The sequence below is a fragment of the Corvus cornix genome, chromosome 3 (genome assembly GCF_000738735.6).
Source record: "Corvus cornix cornix isolate S_Up_H32 chromosome 3, ASM73873v5, whole genome shotgun sequence".
Classification (NCBI taxonomy): Eukaryota; Metazoa; Chordata; class Aves; order Passeriformes; family Corvidae; genus Corvus; species Corvus cornix.
The window spans coordinates 78,428,330-78,451,730 of NC_047056.1; the positions used below are offsets into that span (position 1 = coordinate 78,428,330).

The window sequence follows — 23,401 nt, forward strand, 5'->3', positions numbered from 1 at the left end:
CATAACTTTCCTTCCAGAACATGAAGGGAACCTCCAAGAAAGATGAAGTGGGACTTTTTACAAGACCATGCAGGAACAGGACAAGGGGAAGTGGCTTCAAACTGAAAGAGAGTAGGTTTAGATTAGGTATTAGGATAAAGTTCTTTGCTGTAAGTGTGGTGAGGCACTGGAACAGATTACCCAGGAGAAGTTGGGGATGCCCCATCCCTGGAGGTGTTCCAGGCCAGATTGGATGGGGCCTTGAGCAACCTGGTCTAGAGGAGTGTCCCTGTCCATGGCAGGGGGCTGGAACTTGATGATCTTTAAGGCTCCTTCCAGCCCAAGCCAGTCTATGATTCTATGACTCTATGTAGAAAATAAAGGTAAACTTAATTTCAAAATTACAATGACACATAATCTACAATCTTCAGGCTTCATATAATCTAATCTAATACTTGATTTCAAAACTGGTTGAAGAAGAAAAAAATCCTCAAGTGTGATGATTATCAAATGTTCTATAATGCAAAAGCTTAAAAAAATATAATCTGAAAATAATTAAAGTACTGCTTAAAATGACACGCCTTGGATGAAATATTAATCAGATGAAATAAAATTAAATTTACAGTCTCATATGCAGATTGCTTAAGAATTCAGTAGAATTCAGCAAAATCTCTGAGGAGATCCTGGTGAAATAGTGTTCAAATGCACACAGGATTTCTAGCTCCTGTTGCATTAGGAGGGAGAAGCATTTTAGCTTCAGTAGAGCACCAAGTCAGCCATTATTAATGAAGCTGTCTAATGGGCTGAGACTTAGCTATGCACAAGAACCCAAAAACAGATACTTCTGTCCTCCATGAGAGCTATTTTTTCAGGACCATGAATACGTAACATTTAACTGTTTAAAAGTAAAGCGGTAGTTAACCCTCAGTTGATTCCCCTGCAGTTCTGCACAGCATTGCACTAGACTTAAACAGAAAGGATTTCCATTATCTAACTGAAGTGTCAGCGGTCAGTTTCCTTAATGACTTCAGAAGATTTAGTAAGCAACTTATTTAATTTCTGTACAGCAGACACATGACTAGCTGATAACACATCCACTAATTTTGTTCATTTTCTTCCTTAAAGGCTGTTCACTTCCTAAGTCTTTATATTACATTGCAAACAAGTCCTCCAAAGATGATACTAATGTTTTGCTGGCTCTGAACTCAAAAAAGACTATGTTCATGTAATACAATGGCTCCTCTTCAGGGAACTTGGATAAAGAATATGTCAAAGTGAAGGAAATCTTGAGAGTAAAAATCCCCATAAGATGATATTGTAGAAACATAAAGGAAAAAAAGCAGGAAAGTGACAAATGAAGTGCAGAATATGGTCCTAAAAAATTACCACGTTCTGATTTTCAGGTGGTCATGTTGAAGTGCACATTGCACTTAGGCCTAATACACAAACCAGTCCATTGTGCAGGAAGGGGCTCAGCCCAAAGATCTCAGGAAGACAGAAACATGAAGTGCCCCAACACTTCTGCCAGATCATTGAAACAGACCTGTTCTAAATAAGCTTTGGGTTTTTACCTATCATTTAGGAAGACCAGATTGTCACCTTACCCTTTATGGTCCAACAAGGTATGGCAGGTTTTAAGTTTTCAACACTTCCCAAGTCTCAACCACCAGCTCAGAAAGAATTAACTGAGGAGATGAGAACTATTGGCAATTAACATTTAACGAATTCTTTAACCCTGAGAGATGTCTTGGCAAATCAGGGCAGGAACAAAGAGGTGTGTGACATTTAATGAGATAATAATCACGGGGAAAAAGGGCACCTCCTTCTAAATAATGCCAACCCACCCACAGGGCTGATGGAAACTCCCTCTTGTCAAGCTAGTTAGCAAGATTCACGGTGACCCGACAAAATTAACCACTGCCTAAAGCTATGGGCAATTGTTAAAGCATTTTGCTTTGCACTCGGGTGACACTCAGGCAAAAGCAAAAAACAGGGTAAAAAAAAGCACAACGGCTGATCAATACAGCATTTACCAAATATAGCAAACTGGGACTTAAGAGTGCCCTTGAGTCATCCTCGGCAAGATTCCAGTGGAATTTTTCTTTCCCCTAACACTGTTCATTTAAAAAAAAATCCCACAAACAAAAAACCAGGAGCTTTGTTCATTTTTAGAAGAGAAGATGGGGACACTAAGTTATGGAGTATTTAGATTAGGCAGGAAACTGGGTTGTTGAAGCCACACATTGACCTCAAGTACATCAAATATGGTCTTTTTTGCAAGACAGTGAATCTCTAATTCTTTGGGGTGAACAAGAATTTTGTACCAACTCTTAATTTAGAACATCTATAGTTAAATAGCCTAATTTTGCAACTACATAACCGATGTCTATAAGCAAGCCAAAAAATCCTGCCTTGGTTTTTGAGCTTTTGACCAACCTCATTTCAGGACTGTACTAATGAATCCTGCCAATTGCCCCGCATGGAATGAAGTGATGCTCCGGACAGAAGCTGCAGCCCATGCAGCGTGAACACACCTAACGCTGCTTAATCTGTATCTCTGCGGACACCATTCACACTGCAGAGCCATCTCAGCTGGAGACAACAGGCGTTTCTTCCCATGTACCCTTCCTAGGATACTGGAGGATACTGTAAATTTCACATCTCCTAGTCTATCAATCTTATTTAAACACTAGATTAGGAAAGTAACTGTAAATTTGTTACCTCCTCAACATGCCTGTCAGACTAATCCACAATACAACTCCTTAATTTTAAGTCAGGGGAATGTATTTTCCAGCTTAACTATGAGCAAGAGACAAATCTGGTGAAAAATACAAAATTCAACTTGCTCCATTCATTTTCTGTCATTGCTACTTTTCAGCGTTAACTAGTTTAATAGCAACTTACTATGAAAACATTTAAGGAGCATTTCCGCATCAATATGAATATCTTACTGCCCAATTTGCTTGAAATCTCAGTTTTCAACAAACCTAAAACGACTCATCACAAACATGACCATTTTTTTTTTTTAAATACAAGGAATTCTTAGTGAGCTATTTAATCTCTTAATTTTGCTTGATTCAGTTAAAAGACAAAGTGTTTCTAGTAATGCACTAAAAGGCAATCAATGTAAATTCACATACTTGAATTAACAGACACACACTCAAAGAAAAACAGAGACATGCTTAAGGGGAGGCCAAATTGTTTTATTTAATTTTTTAGTGACCAATTGGATTTTTGGCAGAAAGCTCTGCTCTTTCCTTCTTTTTTTTCTGTTTTTGGTTTGTTTTTTTTGTGGTTTTTTTTTTTTTTTTTTTTTTTTACTTCTTTAAAGAAATCAGCAGTGCTCAAATTGGTGGGTTGGAATTTCAGTCAAATTCCAGTTAATTTTAAAAACAAACAGATGAACAGGAATCCCAGATAGTTTCCAGAGCAGAGGACAAAACTTCACATTTGTATGAAAATTCCATGTTTATACTTGATTGGGAGACAGAATGTAAAACTATTGTCAGTAGTGCATGAATAGAACATTCACATTTGATCTGGAACCTTAATCAGAAAGCTGTAGTCTCCTTCCAAAATTTTCATTACCTTGTGCAAAGCAAGTCAAGTCTTCACGTGTCAAGCACACACGTAAAATTGTCCATTTTTTATATACAAGACATCTACCAATCAGGCAGTGCAAAATACATCCTTTCATAACAAAACTAAAATGTACCTCTCAAAGTATGAACAAGAATATACACATAATACAAGATGTACACTATTTACACAACCATAAAAAATATAATACAAGTATTTTTTTTTTAAATGTGGTAAGACTTGACAGTCTTTTGCAATTTCTGTTGCAACAAGGCATGTTTAAGTTTCCTGGATGGAGTTTTCTTTGCCAATTACTCAAGAGATCTTGGAAACTACGCTTGAACTTTTAGGAGAGTTTTCAAATGGACTGCCATCAACTCCCTGTTTTGGTCAGATAGTTCAGCTGTGCCACCCACCCAGTGGCTGGGAGGCTTTGGAAGGACGCTGGGAGATGGTGGGTCACTAAACTTTGCCCCAGCGTAATTTTCTTTTTGGCTCACTTCATTTAGGGTGATAGGTTTCTTGGACTTGGCATTTCTGAAGTTCTCTGTGTTTTTAAGTGGCTTTTTCTCCTGCTTCTGAACTATTTCCGGCGACACAGAATCCTGCCAAAAGTTCTCGATCTTTTTCGCCGAGGCGATCTTCGTCACTGGCGTGTTACACTTACTCTTCTGCCTGTTAATCTTTGGTTGTTCACACAGATGTAAGCTGTGAACGGGCTGGCCGTAGGGGACGGCCGCCTTCTCTGTCTTTCCCATCTTGTTTTTTAAGAACTGCGGAGACAAAGAATAGTCACGTCAAGCACGAGCCCTCTCCTCTGCGTTCGCTCACCGACCCCGACACTTGGTGGGGCGCCGGGGGCCATCTCAGACACGCGGAGAAGTACCGAAAAGCCTTCTCCCCGCTACTCCTCGCTTATCTCACGGCTCATTCCACCGCTCGGCCGGCACGGGCTGCCTGAGGGCGCGGACCCCCCCCGGCCGCCATGGGGCGCTGCACGCCACGCACGTCCCGCCTTCAGCGGGCGCGGGGCGGGGCTGGCGCGCAGCCAGCGGCAGGGCTAAATCCGGCTTGTTGCTGGGGCGCAGCGCCGGGCGCCCATTGGTGGGCGCCGGGCAACCAATCGCCGCCCGCGGTTCGCCTCTCAGCCCCGCCCCGCCCCGTCCGAGCGTAACGGAAACTCTGCCGCCCTCCCCCCGGGCCCCCCCTCACCGCTCTGAGGGGGCGCGGGGAGGGGGCGCCCCGCTCGCTGTTCCCCCCCCCCCCCACCACTCCGAGAGAATGGGAAAGCGGTCGCCTGGCTCACCGGGCACCGGCAGAGGGCTGAGGAGGAACAGAGAAGTGAGGAGAAGTAGCGCAGCCCCGTCTTTACCTCCTTCCTGAGGGGTTTGCCGGGCGCGGGTCTCGAGGGGGCAGGCGCGGGGGGCTCCTCCGGGGGGGCGTCCGTCACCAGGTCGGTTCCCAGCGGGGTCCTTCTCCCCAGCCCGGCGCGGTGCTGCTGGTACTGCTGGTAGCGGCTGGGCAGGAGCCCTGCGGGGCCGGGCCGGATCTTTCCCTTCCTCCGCCGCACCCTCTTCAGCGCCGGGCGGGCGCTGCCCCCCGGGGCCCGCCAGGCAGCAGCTGGGCTGGTTCTCGCAGTTGCTATCCCCGCGCCGGAGGCGTTGGAGCAGGGCGGAGGGCGGCAGCCGCCGTGGGTCTTCGGTGCCCGCCGAGATCCGAGCCAGGAAGGGCGGCGGCGCCGTGGTGGTGACCATGGTGGAACGTGGGTACCCAGAATTGTGCCGGGGAGAGGGGGTCGAGCCCAGGCAGGGACGAGTAGGTCGGGTTGCTGGGGAGGGTCTGCCCGGGCTTTGTGACGGGCTGAGGAAGTGGTAGCACAACCAGAGCAGCCGCTAGGAGAACATGGCGGGGGAGTGAGGGGAGCTGCCAGCGGCGTCCCAGTGTTGTTACCCGGGCGCGACCCGCCCACTTCCGCCCCGCGCCAACCGCCGTGCGCTGATGGCGCCAGCACCGCCCCCCCCGCAGCGACCCACCAATCGCGGCGGAGCGGCGGCCTCTCTGCCCCCGCTCCAGCCAATCGGAAGCGACACAAACACTCGGGGCCACGCCTCCCCTGGGGCCGCCCCATCCGGGCGGGCACGCCCCCGGCTGCGAGTCACGGGCTCGCAGTGCGCGGCAGGCGGGCGGCGCTCCGCCGGCCAATCGGGATCCTCACGGGCAGCCGAGGCCACAGCCCCGCGCGCCCCGCAGCCAATCGCGGGAGACGTAAACAGGCGTCGGCGCGTCCCCCGGTGGGCGGTGGCGGCAGCTGGGCACGCGTCGTTCGCCATGGAGGAGCCTGGCTCGGCCGCCGCGCCGCCGGAGGGGCGGGGGCGGGACGAGCGGAGCCTGGAGGCGCTCAGCCTGGCTGGCGGCGGAGGGCCGGCGGCGGCGGGGCGGCAGCTGCCGGAAGGGCGGCGGGCGACGCTGGCGAGCGCCCTGGAACTGGAGGGGACGGTGCTGCGCGAGGGGCGCCTCACCCAGTTCGTAGCCAACAACCTGGAGCGGCGGATCCGGCTAAGCGGCGCCCCGCGGGGCGAGCCTCCGGCGGGGGGCGGCGGGTCCTCCATACCCGCCATCGACCCCGGGGCGCTGCAGGACGTGGTGGCCCTGGCCGGGCAGGTGGCGGCGCAGGTGGACGAGCTGCTGCGGAACGTGCACTGCGGGCTGCAGGCGCTGACGGCGCTCAGCGTCGGATGCATCCAGACCTACCGCGACGGCGTGGAGAGCCTGGGCGAGGCGGCCGACCTCAGCATCCGCGCCATGTATGCACTGGTGGCGCGCTGCGAGGAGCTGGACCGCGCCATGCAGCCCGTGCCCGCCCTGGCAAAGCGCATCCGTGACATGAAAGGCACGCTGGAGCGGCTGGAGGGCCTCTGCAAGTAGCTGCTCCCGCCGCCGGTGCTGGATGGAGAACCGCGGCCTCGCCGCCGCCCCTCCCGTGCCGGCAGCGGGGGTTTGGGGTTGCTGCTCTCTCTCCGGCGGCCCCACCGCTCACGGCGTCCGCAGCTCTCATCTGCACATCCTTGCTCGCTGTCCCCCGTGCGTGACCTGCCGGCATCAGTGGCCAGATCGCCTGTGTTGATCTGGAGGAAGGGAAATTTTTGCGGCCCATGAAGGAAAACGTCCCGGTTGAAAACCGCGGGGTAAATGGCAGATGGTGCTTTTTAGCTTCAGCTCCATTAAAGAATTTGGATTCCACATGCCTTACGCTTTCTATTTATTGAGGGCTAAGAGAGACTAATCAGTCTTAATTAAAGATAGCTGTTAATTTTTTTTTTTTAAATCAAATTCAGAATTATTGTGAGTACCTGCTTGATGCTTACAGGCATATGTGCTTATTTGTAGTTGATTTGGTGTCTGAAGAGTAATTGCCACCTATGCTGTTTCAGCAGATAAACTCGCAGAACACTGCTGTTTCTTACAGGACACAGTTTTAAGATAAGAGTAAATTTAATACTTGTAGCCAAGACACTTGTTTTCCGAGAAGAATATAAAATCCATGGAATATAATTGAGATTCAGATAAGAACAAATCCATAAGCAAAGTTCTAAATAAAAGCCTTCAGATGAAATGTGCTTTGCCTCTATCAATCTTTACAGTTTTCACAGTGTAAAAGTTTAAATGGCATCACTGTGAAATGATCCTGTTATTTTGTGGTTTGCTTTTTTTGTTGTTGGGGTTTTTTTTCTTTCCACTTGGGAAAATACCTAATTACATGAGGAATATGAATACATGGTGACATTACGTGGGTGTATGACTGACATAAAATGACTGCTTGGGAATAATTTATTTATATAACTTGAAGCTTTTGTATATGCATCACTGTGTGCAGAAATGATTTTGCTGTATCAGTGAGTGTTTCCTCTGAGACCTGAGAGTAGCTGAATTCTCTACTCGCTAAGGTTCCTATGCAACAAGCCTCTTAGGTGATGCTCTTAGCAATCCATTTAGGACACAAATGTCCCTGTAACAAGATTCAGCAGAGAAACGATCACTGTGACCTTGTGTAAGTGTAATGGTGCTTTTGGTGACCAGTGGCTCCTAAAAAACTTGGAATTAAGGTAGCCGGAAATACTGCTCAAGTCCTGTACCTGTGGTTGAAGAGCAGACAGGTTCATGATGGGCAGACCTGCTGCCCCACCATAATCTCATTAAAAACACCGAGTGAGGGATAGACACTGTGATACCCCGTGCTTCTGCATGCAGACAATAGTGAATTGTAACAAAATAACTCATGTTAATGCCACTCTGGTTTGCATGATGCCAGTCTCTGGCCTGTTTTGAACCCCTCGGCACAGCCATGTCTTTCCCTCAGCATAGGGGTGTATTTCATGTGTGGCCTTGTAGCCGTAGCAACAGGAGAAGTCTGGAAGTGGGCTGTGCCACGGTAGGGCTCTCTGGTACTGTCTGCTGGGGAGTAGCTGTGGCTCCAGAAGGGGACCAGAGGCCTAACAGAACTTAAGGGAGAAAAAAAGAATTTAACTGCTGCTGCATCCCATGGGCCTAGAAGACACTAAAGATTCCTTAACACCACAGCAACAGCTGTACTTTTAATAGTTTTGTTACTCCTGGGAAAGTTTGAACTTGTCTATTATGCAGATGCAGTAGTTTTGCTAAGTGTGTTTGGTTAATGCCAAGAGTGAACACCAAAGGTTGATCTTGCGCAATTTGTGAGTACTGTTGAAATGTACAGGAAAGACCTGCAAGCTTATTTGTGTAGCCACATATGTACAGCTGCTCTTCACTCACACAAGCTAAGGTGAAGCCTTTAAAGTGTTTCAGTACACTTTTGATTTTGATAGTGTTTCATTTGCAGTCATCTTCATTCAATGCTAATTCCCTACTAAAATTGTCGAGTCTGTAGAATAAAGTTACTACTTTTATGTTTTTAATTGTTAGTGATTAGTTGTTGTTGAAGTGTTTCACTTATTATGTTTCTTATTTGGGAAAATAATTTGAAAGCTAATTTAGATTCTGCTCCTGCATCTGCACAAAGACCTTTTAATGTGATTGCAGACCTGGTTTCAGTCTAGGTCCTCAGGCAATAATTTCTGACAGTGATGTCATTCATGTGATGAAAAAGGAATGACTGACTACTGAATTGCAAGCATGAAGAAAGGAGTAATTATGCTGTTTGGGTTTGGTTTTTTAATATTTTTCTGAACACATCAGCTTTTTTGAAGGGCAGATTTAACTGAACTTGTTGAAGTGGCTCCTGTTCCCTGGTGTCTGCCCTGTACGTTTGCCATCCCTGGGGCAGGCACAGCTGAAATGATGTCAGCCTGTGCTGTGCCCCCACAATCGATACCACTTTGTAACCACATGGCTGCTGTGGTTTCCAGCCCTGCTGTCCATGCTGCCCTCCATTGCTGCAGGAATAGTGATACTTGCCAGCGTCTTTGTCAGCGGAGCTCCAGTGCCAGCCCTGCCCTTGAAATCCCATGTGAACTGCCTGTGAGCTAGGTGCAGCTCTGTAGCTTCTGGTGAAGCTGGTCCTTCTGCAGCCATACACTTCTGTACTGCCCTTTTGATCCTAGTTCAGGCTTTCTTCTGCATATTCTGTGTTAATTTTAGCACTTTTCAGCTTTTAGGTGTTGAGAGTGAAAACTTTCAGGTTCTTTTAGACTTTTTTGCTTAATCTGTGGATGAGCAGTGTAAAACCACATTTGGGTTTTCCAAGACCTTCGAATAGCTTTCATACATTTTCTTGCTTAGTCATTCAGTTTTAAAATTGGTTGTTTTCCTTAGCTGCCAAGTGAACTTTCATTGTAACAAGAAGGGCAAGGTCAGGGAAGAAAATTAACAAAATATAATGATGTGCGTAGCGCTAAGCAAAGCCAGATGCAGAATTAGCTGTGGACTAGGAATAATGTTCTCTGCTCTGAGAACCACCAGTGACTCCATTAGGAATTAGCTTAGTCTGATAATGTTCTTTTTAGAGTGTAAAATCTGACTGTGGAAATCCTTTTTCTGATGAAATTATGGTTGGTTCTGCTTCATTCAGTCCATTTTTTAGTCTTCCCTTTGTAAGGTTTTATATTCCCTGACTGATCCAGTTCCATATCTGTGCTATTTAAAGAAGCTTTACCGGATAAAACCTTACTACAGCTGAGAAAAAACCTGGTAACACAAAGCAAGAATGAACTTCACTGACATTTCACCTTTAAGACTTTTTTCCAGTGTTGCTTAACTGCATCAAATGTTCAATAAGTAAATACATCAACTTTGTGTGTGTCTTGTATCTAAAATATACAAGATTTTTGGGTGCAATATGCAGCTTTTTGGTGGTACTTACTGCCATGAATGTGAGGAGCAGCATATGAGTTGAATCCAAGAGCAAACCTCTTAGCATTACAGATGCAACTATTTTGAAATGGTTTCAGACAGAATGGTTGTACTACCAGAAGACAAAAAATTGCAAAGCTTCCAAATTATCAACAGCTCTCCAGAGGAGTAAGATCAATTCTTCTAGCAAACTGTGTTAGCCAAAACTGAAAAGTGTGTTAAGACAGATACCTCTTGGAATAGGTGTCATCCAGCATAAGACAGGTTCTGGCTGTCAGATGCCACGCTACCTTGTCCTGATCAACTCTAGTGTGTACTCATGAAAAAAACAACTTTTAAAGAACAGCAGATCATGTTTACGATGCTGTCACAACCTGCTTTTATTGCCCGAAAATTACTTTGAGAAAAGAACATTCCTATAAAAATTATAAATTAGTCCAGTTAGTACATTTCTGTGAGCATTGTCTGTACTTCTGGCATGGTCCCCACCTGCTCCCCATCCTGGAACCTTCTGCAATGCATGTAAGAGCACACAGGGAAAATTCATGACACTTCTCTTTTAGAAAGCTTAATGCAGTAATTGCATCAGATGCAGGAATTGAAACGCGACTGAATTTCCCATTTGCCCCTTCAGCTTGGTGCCTCGGGAAAGCTTTTGTTGTTGTTGCTCTCTGTTGTTTGAAGCTCCAAAATTAGAGATGTGATCAATGGACTTGAGCCCTGAGCTTCCACCTTAGCAGTCAAGATCCTTGTGCCCCCTGTTGCGACAGCAGTAACATTACTCTTATAACAGGAAATATGATAAAGAATCAAAATTTGAAACCTTCTTGCAGTTCTGGTTCCTTTCTTCTATTTATACACATTAGAAGCCATACAACAAACAAAAGACTCATAACCTCTTCACCCAAAGACTCTTAATTGATCCTCCTCCCAAGTCTGAGAGAATGTGAATAGGTTGGCAGTTTCAAAAAAAGTAATAGTTATTGGCTGTCAAGGATAACATTCTTGAGATTACTCATGCAGTAGCGTTGAGTCCTGATGAGACTTAAAGAGAACGTGTGTTTAAAGAAAATACTACGTTTTTATTATAATATTGATAGGGTTGGAGATGGGGCAGTCTCATCTTGTGCAACATTTGCACAACTGGCAGCTATTGTTTGCTTAGCAGGGTTGGACTATCACATGCATTGGCCAGGATGCAGCAGCACTCATTAAGTGGGAGAACAGAAAAGCAGAGGTAAAATTATCTTGATTATTTTCCTAGATTACAGCCACAAAGTGCTGTCACTGTAATTGTTTCCAGAATTTGAGTTAACATTGCTGTGATTAATTATGAAGTACCTTTGTTGAAAGTAGATTTTTATCAGAGAAGGGTAATAATTTATGTCAGTATTTTTGTTTTTATGAATGCTAATTAGAGAGGTAAGAATCTGAGAGTTTCATCCAACACTCTATTTCTTGTCTCAGGGTCACCAAGGATGTTTTTTCCTTGTTTTCTTTATAGACAATGCTGGAAAAATTCTCACCACTGAACTTGCTTGCAAGACAAAGAGCTATACCCAGTGAGTTGTTAGGAAGGGTTTCGTTAAGGACACTTTCTTTGCCTAGAAATACATGTAAATTAAGGGGAAAAAAATTCCACAAACTTGCCCAGTCCTGGGTGTCTGGTTTGTCAGTGGGATCATTTTACTATACTCAGTAGCAGAAAATTCAAAAACTCCCAGGCTGAAATCTTAGATTTTTAATAAGTGAGCTTTCTTTTGATGACCTAATATCAGCAGTGAAGTTTACCAGCCATTTTCACTCTAATGAGATTTTTCTTGTCTGAACTTGAGCTGATGCCACTCAAGGAAATGCTAACCTGAAAATAAACTCCTTTAAAGTCAAAGTATCATTTGGCTTTGTTCCGCTTTCTGTTTTCACTGCCTATGCAATTTGTTTACTCAGTGGATTTTTTTTTTTTCCCAGACTGGGACTTTTCCAGTGACGTGTCCTCAGCTGGAAGGGGAGGGGAGTTTCTCGCCACTGAGCAACATTGTGATTTTCCATTTTCCAAAACTCTTCCTGCATGCCATTTATAGTTGGTGATACCGATCTAGTTTGGTTTTGTTTCCCTCTTTAAAGAAAGAGATGTGCAACTACAAACCTTTCATCTCTCCTGCTCCGATGCCATCTGCTTTCTTTTGTCTGCTGAGAGGAACTGGAAAGTCACAACTGTGTCCCTACCCCCCTCCCTCCCCCACTCCGTTCACCATTTTCGACAGCCATCAGCTGTACCCCATTTCCCCTGGCAAAACCTTGTTCTGGACCTCATCAGTTTTCAGTGCTATTCTTTGATCCCACTTATCTCTTGTCTTCAGTTGCATGACTTACTGCATCTGTGTTATCGTGCTGGCAAGGCACCAGCCTTCTTATTAGCTCAGTTATGTCCTCTTTTAGCTGCCCTTGTTGTTTTTCATTCCTGTTTGCCTCCAATTCCAAATGGTTATCTGCAGGTCCTGGCCAAGGCTTCTGCTGCCTACCTGACCTATTCTCTTTTGACGTCATCCAGTTCTTTATCTTTCAAAATGTCACAGTAAATTACCTTACACTTTGTTTTTCTATAATTCTTTGCTGCTGTCTTCTGCAATGCTTCTTGTATCCAGAATAGCCACCACCAACTGTCTTGCTTTAAAATCAAACTCAGGCACTGGGAAGTCAGAAACTACATATATAGCAGATAATTGTACTAAACAGGAGGCATAATAGAAAAATTAAACATCTGTATTTGGAGAGAGTGAGGTCTTATTCTTTGGTTCCGATCTATTTTAATAATATGCCAACAAATGCAAATACAAATTACAAACTACTTGCAAAATAATACTATTATACTGTGAATGCTGTGATGTATCTGGTAAGAGAGGTGCAAATCAATCACCTGCTACTTACATAGGCTCCCGAGGATGGGGTTATACAATACCAAATAGTATGTGACATGGTGAGGTGATGCAGTATGTGCAAGACCCCAAAGCAAACCATATTGTTTTTCTTTTTAATAGTAGAAAGATTAAGTAAATACTGTAGTAAATCTACTGCTAAATGAAATTCTGGTCTCCCTGACTTCATTTTGGCATGCATTCACACAGGGCTCTTGCTGACTTTACAAAGAGCTGGATATATTTTTGTGGAAGTTATGAAACCCAATGGGATGTGTTAAACTTACTACTTGCAACAAACCTTGGAAAGAAATAGTGGTAAAAAAAGATGGGACGGAATGTTTGGAGTACAGGATATGCCAAAGCAGTTCCTTTCTTTTGTTCACCAAGAATCATGTGTACATACTTTAGTATGGCAAATCAGTTCCTTTTTAACAAGATTATTCATATTTTCCATGCTGCACAGACAATGGAAAAATGCAAGTCATGACAAAAGGACTAATTCTACGTAAGTGATAAAACATCTGTTTCAAAACAAGAGTTAATGTTGGGCTGTACTGGGTTGAATAGCTGTAAAAAGTCAAGCTTAAAAGTTGTTAAAATTCAGGTTTTAATAATGGTCAGCTTTGCAGATCCTAGTAAGTATGTACAATTTTTTTATTAAAATACCTATCAGCAATGATTGCAAAGACTTCAGTCCAACCAAATGCTAGGGTCTGTTTCTTACACTTTAACTGAACAGTGAGGTAACTGATTGGGACATTCAGCAAAGTAGGAGAACATGTTTCCCTTATGTGTTAATATAAACCAGAAAAATTGTGTAACTTGTTGATGACTACTGGGATTTACATAGCACTGTAGGAATTTTTGGTTGCAGCATTCATTCATCAGCATTTAAAAGGTTGTGAAATCACATGTGCTTGCTCTTTGTCCTTGATTATTTATGAGCTATGCTTCAAGATAAGGGTCAATACTTTGTCTCAGAAATGGTTCAGCTTGGCTAACAGACAAAACAAGACTGGGACAAAACTATATTTGTTTCTCTACCAATCCATAAATGAGACTTTGAATTAAGTATCTTGCTGATATCCATTTGCACAACACCTGGGAAACAAAAGTTTCTGGGTTGAACGTAACATTGCATTACACATGCATGATACACATACAGCAGCATGACTTGTCACTTCTGCCTGCTAGATAACCTATCTGTAACAGTATGTATTACTTTTATTAAAAGGCAGCTGGATGATGCAAACACTGGGAGTCATATCAAAGGGTTTCTCTGTTACACTGTTTTATGTGTTAGGCTTTTTTTTTTCTGATCCCTTTTCAGTTCTAAACAGTTCCCTCAGGGAATGCTCCTACTGAGCCCTTTTTTCCATTCCCAGCTTTCCTTCCTGGTTAGTGGATTCTTTTTTTCTAGGTTGCACTGTTGTTCTAAACAACTTCTAAGAAAGTAAATTAACAAATGTACTTTGTTTATTCATCGTGTTGGCTCAGCCAGTGTGCTAGTAGGCTGAAATACTTGTATTTTGGCAACCTATTCAATAGCAGGTGTGATTGAAAGTGGGTTCTCACTGCAGAAGAGTTTTTGTGAGTTGCTGCAGAAGTGGCATGCCCTTAGGGCAGAAGGAGATCAGCGATCCCACGGGGAGATCTACAAGCCTGGCTCCAGGTTGCTTCTCTAGAAGGCAGAATAAAGAATAAATAGGCCAGGTGGTAGATTGCCTGTATGACCACAGATCGGCTGGGGTGGATCTGGGGGGTGGGCAAGTACTCACTGCACACCACCGTCTCCTTCAATGGCAGAAATTACTGTATCTCTAGGGTGATTAATGCTGTCAAAACTGGATACACATTTACTTATCAGACTTTTGGATGTTATGGTTCATGTAGAAGAAAATAGTATTTGACATTAAACAGAAGATGAATGTAATTGAACTATCCATTGTAGCCCTCGCCCCTGCAATTGCCAATTTTTGTACATGTAGTTTTGCCACCCAAAGGTAAAAAAAAGCTTCTTTATGGTGACAGTGGGTGTCAGTAACAGATGGAACAAAACATAGCTAGATCAGGAACAACAGGGGATATAACCACAGTTTGCTGACTGTGGTAATGTGAGAACTGTCCTGGCTTTAACTTCATCTTTTCTATATTGCAAATCTGAAGAGACACAACAATAAAATTCCCCCCACATTTTTCTGGTAAAGTATAAATGACATGTTTGTTTCAAAATCTGGATTAATAATGTCAGTTCTAACTTTAATTAGTTCAGCTTCACACATAAAGCTGACCCAATTTCCTTGGTAGATCACAAACCTAAGAAAATCTGAGGCCCTGTTTTTGATATTTGATGGCAATGCCAGGCATGCGTTAAAGCAGCCCAAACAGCTCCTTTCCTGCCCAAGCCATGCCCACTTGTTCCTTTTCATCTACTGCATTTCCCTCTGAGTTTATCCAGACTGCTTGTGCAGCCACAAAACAGAGTGAGGAACTCCACCCAGATGAGCCAAGCAAGGAGGGAGTAGAAGACTTGTCTGGTTTTTGGCTGCATTGATTCCCAGCCATGTCCCACTGCACACAGTTGCTCAGCACAAGGGAGGAATTCTTGTGGAGAAGAAAGGGTGTTCCAGCCAGATGCACTCAGCTGAGATAAGGGAAATGCTCAGGGAGGGCTTGCAGCTGCTACCACTTACATCATGTTGACCCACAGCCTACAAAAGTGCATTGCTTGCGCTGGTGGTTGGGTTGGTCCCAGGAAAGAACCTCATAGTTAAGAAGCAGGGTTGCACTGAAACCAGCTATTAATGCCTTAGAATTTAATTTTATGCTGTTAGAGATATAAAAACTCTTTTCAGCCTGGCTGGAATTTCAGCTACCGTGTGGATGAAGAAGATTACCTAGCAACAGCTCTACCCGTTTCGAAGCTGATACAACTGCAGTACAGAGAAGAATAGAAAATAATGAAGTGGGTTGTTTTTCAGGACAAAATGTCTTGTCTTTTTGTTCTCCCTGTTGCCTCTGTGGTAATCAAACTTTGCATCTGAGACAAATAATCAAAACAGGCTTCCTATTTTAAAACAGCATAACCTTGTGTATGACCAGCACTGTGTACATGCTGTTTATACTCATTTGGGCATCTCTGTGTCATTGTTCAATAATTCACATTTAATAAATCATTTTTAGTTCTGTTCACAACTCTTTGCTGTTGTATAGCAACACATGCTGGCATGTTTTTCTTACTCTCCACGGTAGAGAATATGTATAGGTCGGGCCTGAGTTCACCGAGACTGATAAGTCTTTCACTGAGGTTTAGAAAGCCTAAAATGTGTGGTGTAGTGAGTCTCTGAAAAAAGTCCAAATATATTTAAAAAATACAATACTGAACTCATTTTAGCAGATCTGACTCCCAGAAAGTAGAAGGACATGTGAAGATTTTTCTCCCAAAGGGGATTATTGAGAAGCTGTTTCTGCAGGGCTGACCTAGATACAGGACTTCACAAAGTGACTTTTCTGAAGAAGTGTTAACATTTTCCAGTAACACCCTGCACTCTTTCAGTGTATAAAGATTGCAAACCCAAAACTTTAAACTACTCAGAGATCTCGGAAATTCATTTCAGGCAAGTACAGAGTAATTTTCTTACCTCTTTCCCTTTCTGGAAGAGCTTAATCTCTCTGAGTAATTCCCTAAAAGTCCATCTGGACAATGACATTTTCATATCCATATTGAGTGAAGGTTTGAGTGTAAGGATAAGGGTTTTTTTGCATTAATCTTAACCTAGTTGCAGTAGGTAAAACCAGCAGTGGAAAGATGTGGCATAGACTCCAACTGTAGCTGCATGAACAGCAATGTACCATAGGCACTATGTTCTCTGAGGCCAAGTCTATTTCATCATGCCCATCACAAAATGTCACTGTTCTGTGAACCCTAAAGCGGTGAGAATGTGAAAGGAGTGTAGGAAGTTACAAACGCATTCCAAACAGAAATAAAATTTTTTCCCTTTCTCTAAGGAATGCTTGGATGACAAGAATTTACGACTTACACAACGTCATTATTTAAAATGGCATTTACCAGTTTATTCTTAAAGTTTTCTAGATCAGTGGTGCTGCAGATGTAGGATACTCCTCCCTATACTTTGGAGTGAGGCTTTTTTGGGAACGAGTAGCATGTGTTCTTGTACAGCTTGTTCCACAATGCATACCAACAGAAAGCGAAACTAACCTCACAAGAGCAATGTTTGAGCATCTGATTATATATATAGCCATACATATATATTACCATAAGTTAATTGGTATAAAATATATATATTCAGATTTGATTTTTAAAAAGCCTGTGGGGCTGCTAGGCTGATGCCTCTGCTTCAGTCTGCATTCCCTTCCTTTGCCTTTGGCCAGTTTCTTGGGGTATTTTCAGGACTGCCAGCACCTCAAAAGAGACACTGTGGTCTTCATTTACTTTTGTACAGTATGTTACACATATTTTGTATAATAAGGTCTTAGAAATAAAATCAGGTCTGTATGTACTTTCTCAGGTACTGTATTATAGCTCCTACATGTAATATTCTTCACAGGCTATATATTCACATACAAAATCATAGTATATGTATCTATAGGTACAAAATTATGATGCAGGAAGTCCAAGAGAGTGCCTATGGGTAGTAATCTTTTCTTTGTGTGACTGATCACATGAGAAAGATTTCTGCCAGTATAGCAACCCAGATCTTAAATCATCATGCATGCAGGTTTATAGGCTGTAACACTGACCCTCGCTTTGCTATTTCAGGCTGTAGAGGAGTGGTAACTCTAACAGCTACTGCCTGCCCCAGTCTGCCTCCTGCGCTAACCAGGACCTCAGTTACTCCCTTAGTTTTAAACACAGCCTCCAGTCAGGGCAAGCTTTTTACTAACGTGTCCATATTCAGGCAGTAGAGAAACAAGAAAGTGTAGCAACAGAATGCTGCTCTACTTTGTGGAATCCAGTCACTCCCCAGCTCAGCTCCAAACACTGTGAGTCATACTTTCCACTTAATTAAATTAGATGAGTTTCTCATATATCATGTCGTACTTTGCCCTACTGCTAGTCATCTGCCATCGTGACATTTTAATTGTTTGATTACTTCATCTGTACTCAAAGCACACTACTATCATATGGTTCATTTTATGCAGTAGAACATATATTCTTCAATGTTACATGTGGATATTTTTTACAGTGTAGATTTCCATTGAAAAATCATCCTTCATAGCTGATGCAAGTAAGGCCTCAGTTGTCTAGGTCAAACTGTAAGAACACTAGAGACACCAGTGTTAGTCTTCCAGGAATGACAGGCATCTTGCTTAAAAGCTTGTTGTCCAGCTTCTGATCTCTGATACATCAAACACACCATCATTTCAAGCTGTAAAGGATCAATAGCAAGGCATCTTGTTTTTCAGGCCTGCAAATCAGTGCTTGAAGTCACAGCTGTTGTCTCTCTTCAAGCACACCAACCCTCTGGACAGACACTTTCTTCCCAGATAGATCTGCTGAGTAAATCACCTACAAAGTAAATCATCTGCCATGTCTGCATGTCTTCGTCTAAGACTGGTAATGTCCCCCCTCACAGTGTGAGATGTACACATCATCAGTGCAGCACACACGTGTTTGGTGGTGCAGACTGATAGCCTGGTGATTATGCCAAGCATGATACCCAGTCCAGGGACCTGAATTTAAAGCAGCTCTGTCCCAAGCTCCTTCTGTGCTCTCTGCCCATACAGAGATTCACTCCACTGATTGAACTAATGCTGTGATACCTTAAGAGGCTTGAGCTGAAAGGAAATTTCAAGATTTAAATACACTTGAAAGAAGGCTGTATATATAGCATCCATTAGTCTGTTAATTTTATTACTCTTAGAAAAAGGAGGGTGTAGTCTATATTCCACAGAATGTCTGGGTTGTCTTCTGTTTGAAATTTTAAGAACTGTATCATAACCTCGCACTAGGGAATGATTCCAGGAGTTGATTTTGCTATTTTTTGCTGTTCCCTATTTACTTTGGACAGGAAAAGTAACTGTACTTTAACTTCCATCATTCCAAGTTTGTGAGGTTGTGGTGCCCCCTAATGTCCCAAAGACTGGTAATTTTGTTGCTGACTTTCCCTCAAAGCTCTCTGTAGGAAAAACACTGTAAATGACATTTTATTTTCTCAAATATATTGCAGCACTCAAAGCTTTGTTTCGACATCCCTTTTTCATATTGTATACACATAAAGAATAAAATCACTTTCTTTTTAAATCTTATTTTCATTTTCAAACTTGAAAACAGTTTGTCTCAGAAGTTAGATACTTAAGTATTTCTTGACACCAAACAAATAGGAACTGATTAAAAAATGTTGAGTTCCTAGAATTTTCTTTTGATTTTTAAGAGTCAGTGCATACTCATACATTTTTAAATATAGAAGCCTACATATGTATTAGAGAACATAACCATAAGCGACCATAATATTAACTTCCACTGAAATCTAAAACTATGCTTTAATTTTACAATTTTTAGTTGTTTTTTTTTCTTATGATACCATTAGAATATCAGTACTATTGGAATAAAACACAACTACAGTAACAAAGTTAAAATACCAGTACTCACCCATCCCCACACAAGATTCATGCATGCTGAAATCAGTCATAAAGGAACATTGCACTCGTCAGTCAGTTTGCCATACCATTAAACCAAATAAGCAAGGAATAAATAATTGAATTAGTAAATAAACCCCGTATTTTTCTATGTTCCATGTACTTACAAACTTATGGCATCAAATCTCTTTCCAGATGAACACCTACACCACAAAGTGGAAAAATAATACTATATGAGTCATGTTTGCATAGTTAGCTTCTTTCACAATTACTTTCCCTTAACTAAATTCTTTTGCAATCTCAGTTTAGCAAGTTATCTGTTTGTTGGGGGCTTTTTGTTTGTTTTTTTAAGAAACGTATTTACATTTCTTAAAGATAAAGTCAGAAATGTCTGTTTCATAGAGCATCCCAAGGGATGTTTTTTTATTACATTCATTATTACTTTATGAACACATGGAAAATAATGCTTACTGAAGCAGAACAGTAATAGGGTCGTTGACCTGTATCACTATAGAAAAGGGCAATACCACGTGTTCTTCCTTCAGGCAAAGTACCTAATTTATCCATTTTCTGTAGAACAAGTAATTTACATTAATATTAGAAGTAGCTACATAATTTAATGACATTAAAAGTGTGAGATTATTCATCAGCAACAATATGTGCAAATGTTCATTATGTAATTCAGAAAAAGAGTTAAAATATGTGTCGGTGTGTGGTATTATTTTAATGGTTTAAAGTCAAGGAAGAACAAGAACTCAGCTCCCCAGTACCTAAACCAACACAGCTGAGATGAAGCCAAGTTAGCGATACCCATGGCACAGAGGATGAACTGCATCCTGGGAAAATGGCTTATTGATTGTAGTGTCTGCTCTGCCAGGGAAAGGATTAAAATTGGCGGCAGAAACCAGAGTAAGTACAAGTACAAGCATTTAAGTACCTCTAAGATAAAAGAAAATGGATATACAGTAAAGAGGAAATGTTACATCATAGACTATTAACACCGCAGTTGTTTTCTCAAGGCAATCCTTGAAATGACCACTATGGCCATCCCCACACTCCTTGTTCAGACACAGCCATGCCAGCTTTGGAAAGTCACAGGAAAACATGAGGGACTTGAATTCCTGTGGTGGTACACCAGAAGACTCAGATTAATTGTTAGTAACACCACAAAGGCAAGCAGGACATGCCTGTTCACAAAGAGTGTTTGATGTCACACACAAACATCACCTAATGCCTGCTTAAATAGTTTCGAAGTGTCTAATATGGCAAAGTCCATATATATGCATATACCACGTAACATCAGCTGTAGGCAATTATTTGCCCTGTGCACTGCTAAATAAAATATACTCTCTGTCCTGGTATAACCCTCCCATTTTAACGATATATTATATATATAAAACATGATATTTCTGATCTGCAGCTCTTACACTCATTTAAAAGTCTATCAGAATCTTAAATCTAGATGATGAGAACAGATTACTACTTGTTCATGATACCATTTTGTACTAATCTTCCCTCTGCAAATGGTTTCATTCCTAATTTTGCCATACTGCTGACGTTCCTGTGCGTTGCTCCCAATTTACTGAAATCAGATACTGAGTATCTTGTGGTTGCTCTTTGCTTCTCACTCTTTCTGAACATGCCTTGCACTCCAGTTTCCCTTTCTTTTCTGGCCAGTCTTCGGCACCACCTGGTGTCTTACTTGTTGCTTGTTTGTTCTGTAAAGGAAAATCAGCACCTTATTTCAAACAGCATAAAGTAACAATATAATGGAAGTGCATTTAGCAGTTAATGAAAATAATATGATTAGTCTTTCGCTGTAGCAAGACCTTCAATTTTAGCTAGGATGAGATGATTAGTGTCTGATGATAACAAAAGCCTTAGAAGACAAAATTCAGAAACTTCTAACATAGTATGAGAACCTAATGACTCAGTTATGCAAACTACCTAACTGATACCTCAATTACTATGAGAGGATATTCTAGGGAAGAAACCTTGTCTAATAAAATCCAGTTATAAAACGCAGGAAGAAAATGTGTAATGAAGTTTGTAATAAATTCTAGACAGATGAAATTATTCCCATAGTTTTAATGTATTCACAGAACCTAAGGGCTTCCTATTTTATCTGTTCACACAACTCTGGTTAGTTCTGCAAGCTGTGGCATCTACTGACTTGCAAAGGCAGCACACCTGGCTTATGGCAAAACAGAAAGTCCAGACAGAGCAGTACTGAAATGTAAGTAACTGGAAAATTAGGTACAAAAATAATCTATTGCTGTTGTTTCCTAATGCTTCACTGAAGCCACCTGTACTGGTTTTGCCTGAGGTAGTTAATTTTCATAGTAGTACCTTGTAGGGTGCTGCATTTTGCATTTGTGACCAAAACAGTATTGGGAACACTAGGATGTTTTAGCTAATGCTGGATAGGTCTTGCACAGCATCAAGACCTTTTCTGCTTCTCATGCTGCCCTGACAGTGAGCAGGCTGAGGGTGCACAAGAATTTGTCAGGAGACACAGCTAGAACAGCTTGTACAGCAGACCCCAACTGACTGAAGGGATATCCCAAGACCATACAATGTTGCTCTCAGCAATAAAAAATGGGAGAAGGAGGAGGAAGGAGGAGACGTTTGGAGTTACGGGTTTTTTCTTCCCAAGTCACCTTTGTGAATGATGAAGGCCAGCTTTCCTGGAAATGGCTAAATACCTGCCTGCCAATGGGAAATAGTAAATCAATTCCTTATTTTTCCTTATATTTATCTCAACCCCTGAGCTTTCTCACTTTTACCCTTCTGATTCTCTCCCCCATCTCCCTACAAGGGGGAGAGAGCAAGTGGCTGTGTGGCCTTAGTTGCTACAGGAGTCAAACCAGCCCACAACTTAAATATTCCTTTCATATGGACAAACACTGCCAGGCCACAATTCTTCAAATGAGTCCATGTGACAGACCTCTTAAAGCCCCTGGAGAATTTTCACTGGCATTCTGTATGGAAACAAAGTTTTTGTTAAGCACACCTATCTGCATGCCATCTTCTTGGGTGTGCTTTTTCACAAAAGAAACAGAGGGCCCAGGTATCTCTGCTACACTAGCAAGCCTGTTACATCCAGATTAGAATAAGCTGCACTACTAGAAGGGTCCACCTATTTCCACCTCCACTTCTGGCTACAAGGGAACATACGGCAAAAACTGAAAGCAGAGGAATTATGTCTGTCCAAGCCTCCAGCTGTTCTCAGCTCAGGCCATTCCTACTTCAGTAGGCATGGATTACATTCTCTTTCAAGTTGCTGCTTAGTCTCCCCTAAGACCTGTGTAACCTGTGCATTTACAGCAGCCTTTGCCAGCTGCTCCTGTGGCTGCACAGACAATGCTCCCACCTGCTTCTAACTGAGCTCCTGTTACTTTCCTGTAGTGGCTTCAAGGTGCTCCCTCAGAATCACAGAATCAAGTAGGTTGGAAAAATCTGAGATCAAGTCCAACCCATGATGAAACACCACCATTTCAACCAGACCATAGCACCAAGTGCCACGTTCAATCTTTCCTTAAACACCTCCAGGGATGGTACCTCCATCACCTCCCTGGGCAGCCCATTCCAATGCCTAATCATCCTTGAGAAAAAATTCCTCCCAATGTCCAGCCTAAACCTCCCCTGATGCAGCTTATGACTATATCCTCTTGTGCTACTGCTGGTTGCCTCAGAGGCGAGGCGGAAACCCAGCTGGCTACAGCCTCCTCTCAGGGAGTCGTAGACAGCGATAAGGTTCCCCCGGAGCCTCTTTTTCTCCAGGCTAAACATCCCCAGCTCCCTCAGGCGCTTCTTACAGGACCTGTGCTCCAGCCCCTTCACCAGCTTCGCGGCCCCTCTGTGGACAAAGAGGAGGAGCTTGTAGCACAGTTCATGACCTTACCCCTTCCGTTCCCTTCCCTCTCCTCTCCTCTCCCGAGGCTGAGGAGCCCTAGTTTACGCTGCCCTCTTCCCGGCCGGGCACCACCCCTGGTCCC

At 42.9% G+C, this 23,401-nt stretch overlaps 2 protein-coding genes and 1 long non-coding RNA gene across 3 annotated transcripts; 1 reads left to right on the top strand and 2 right to left on the bottom strand.

Moving 5' to 3' along the window:
* Nucleotides 1-3,162: 3,162 nt before the first annotated feature.
* PNRC1 (proline rich nuclear receptor coactivator 1) lies at nucleotides 3,163-5,410 on the bottom strand. Its single transcript, XM_039570129.1, is given in 3 exon segments — nucleotides 3,163-4,331; nucleotides 4,931-5,161; nucleotides 5,163-5,410. Coding segments are annotated over 3 exon segments (822 nt in total). The 5' UTR covers nucleotides 5,313-5,410; the 3' UTR covers nucleotides 3,163-3,890.
* BORCS6 (BLOC-1 related complex subunit 6) lies at nucleotides 5,311-9,819 on the top strand. Its single transcript, XM_039568598.1, is given in 7 exon segments — nucleotides 5,311-5,373; nucleotides 5,424-5,489; nucleotides 5,491-5,533; nucleotides 5,536-5,574; nucleotides 5,577-5,748; nucleotides 5,750-5,873; nucleotides 5,875-9,819. Coding segments are annotated over 7 exon segments (1,116 nt in total). The 3' UTR covers nucleotides 6,484-9,819.
* Nucleotides 9,820-10,610: 791 nt separating this feature from the next.
* Nucleotides 10,611-23,396, bottom strand: LOC104692347. The gene is made up of 2 exons (XR_752348.4): nucleotides 23,308-23,396; nucleotides 10,611-21,121 (listed from the first exon to the last, which is right to left on the bottom strand). It is a non-coding gene; the product is annotated as an uncharacterized LOC104692347 (long non-coding RNA).
* Nucleotides 23,397-23,401: the final 5 nt, after the last annotated feature.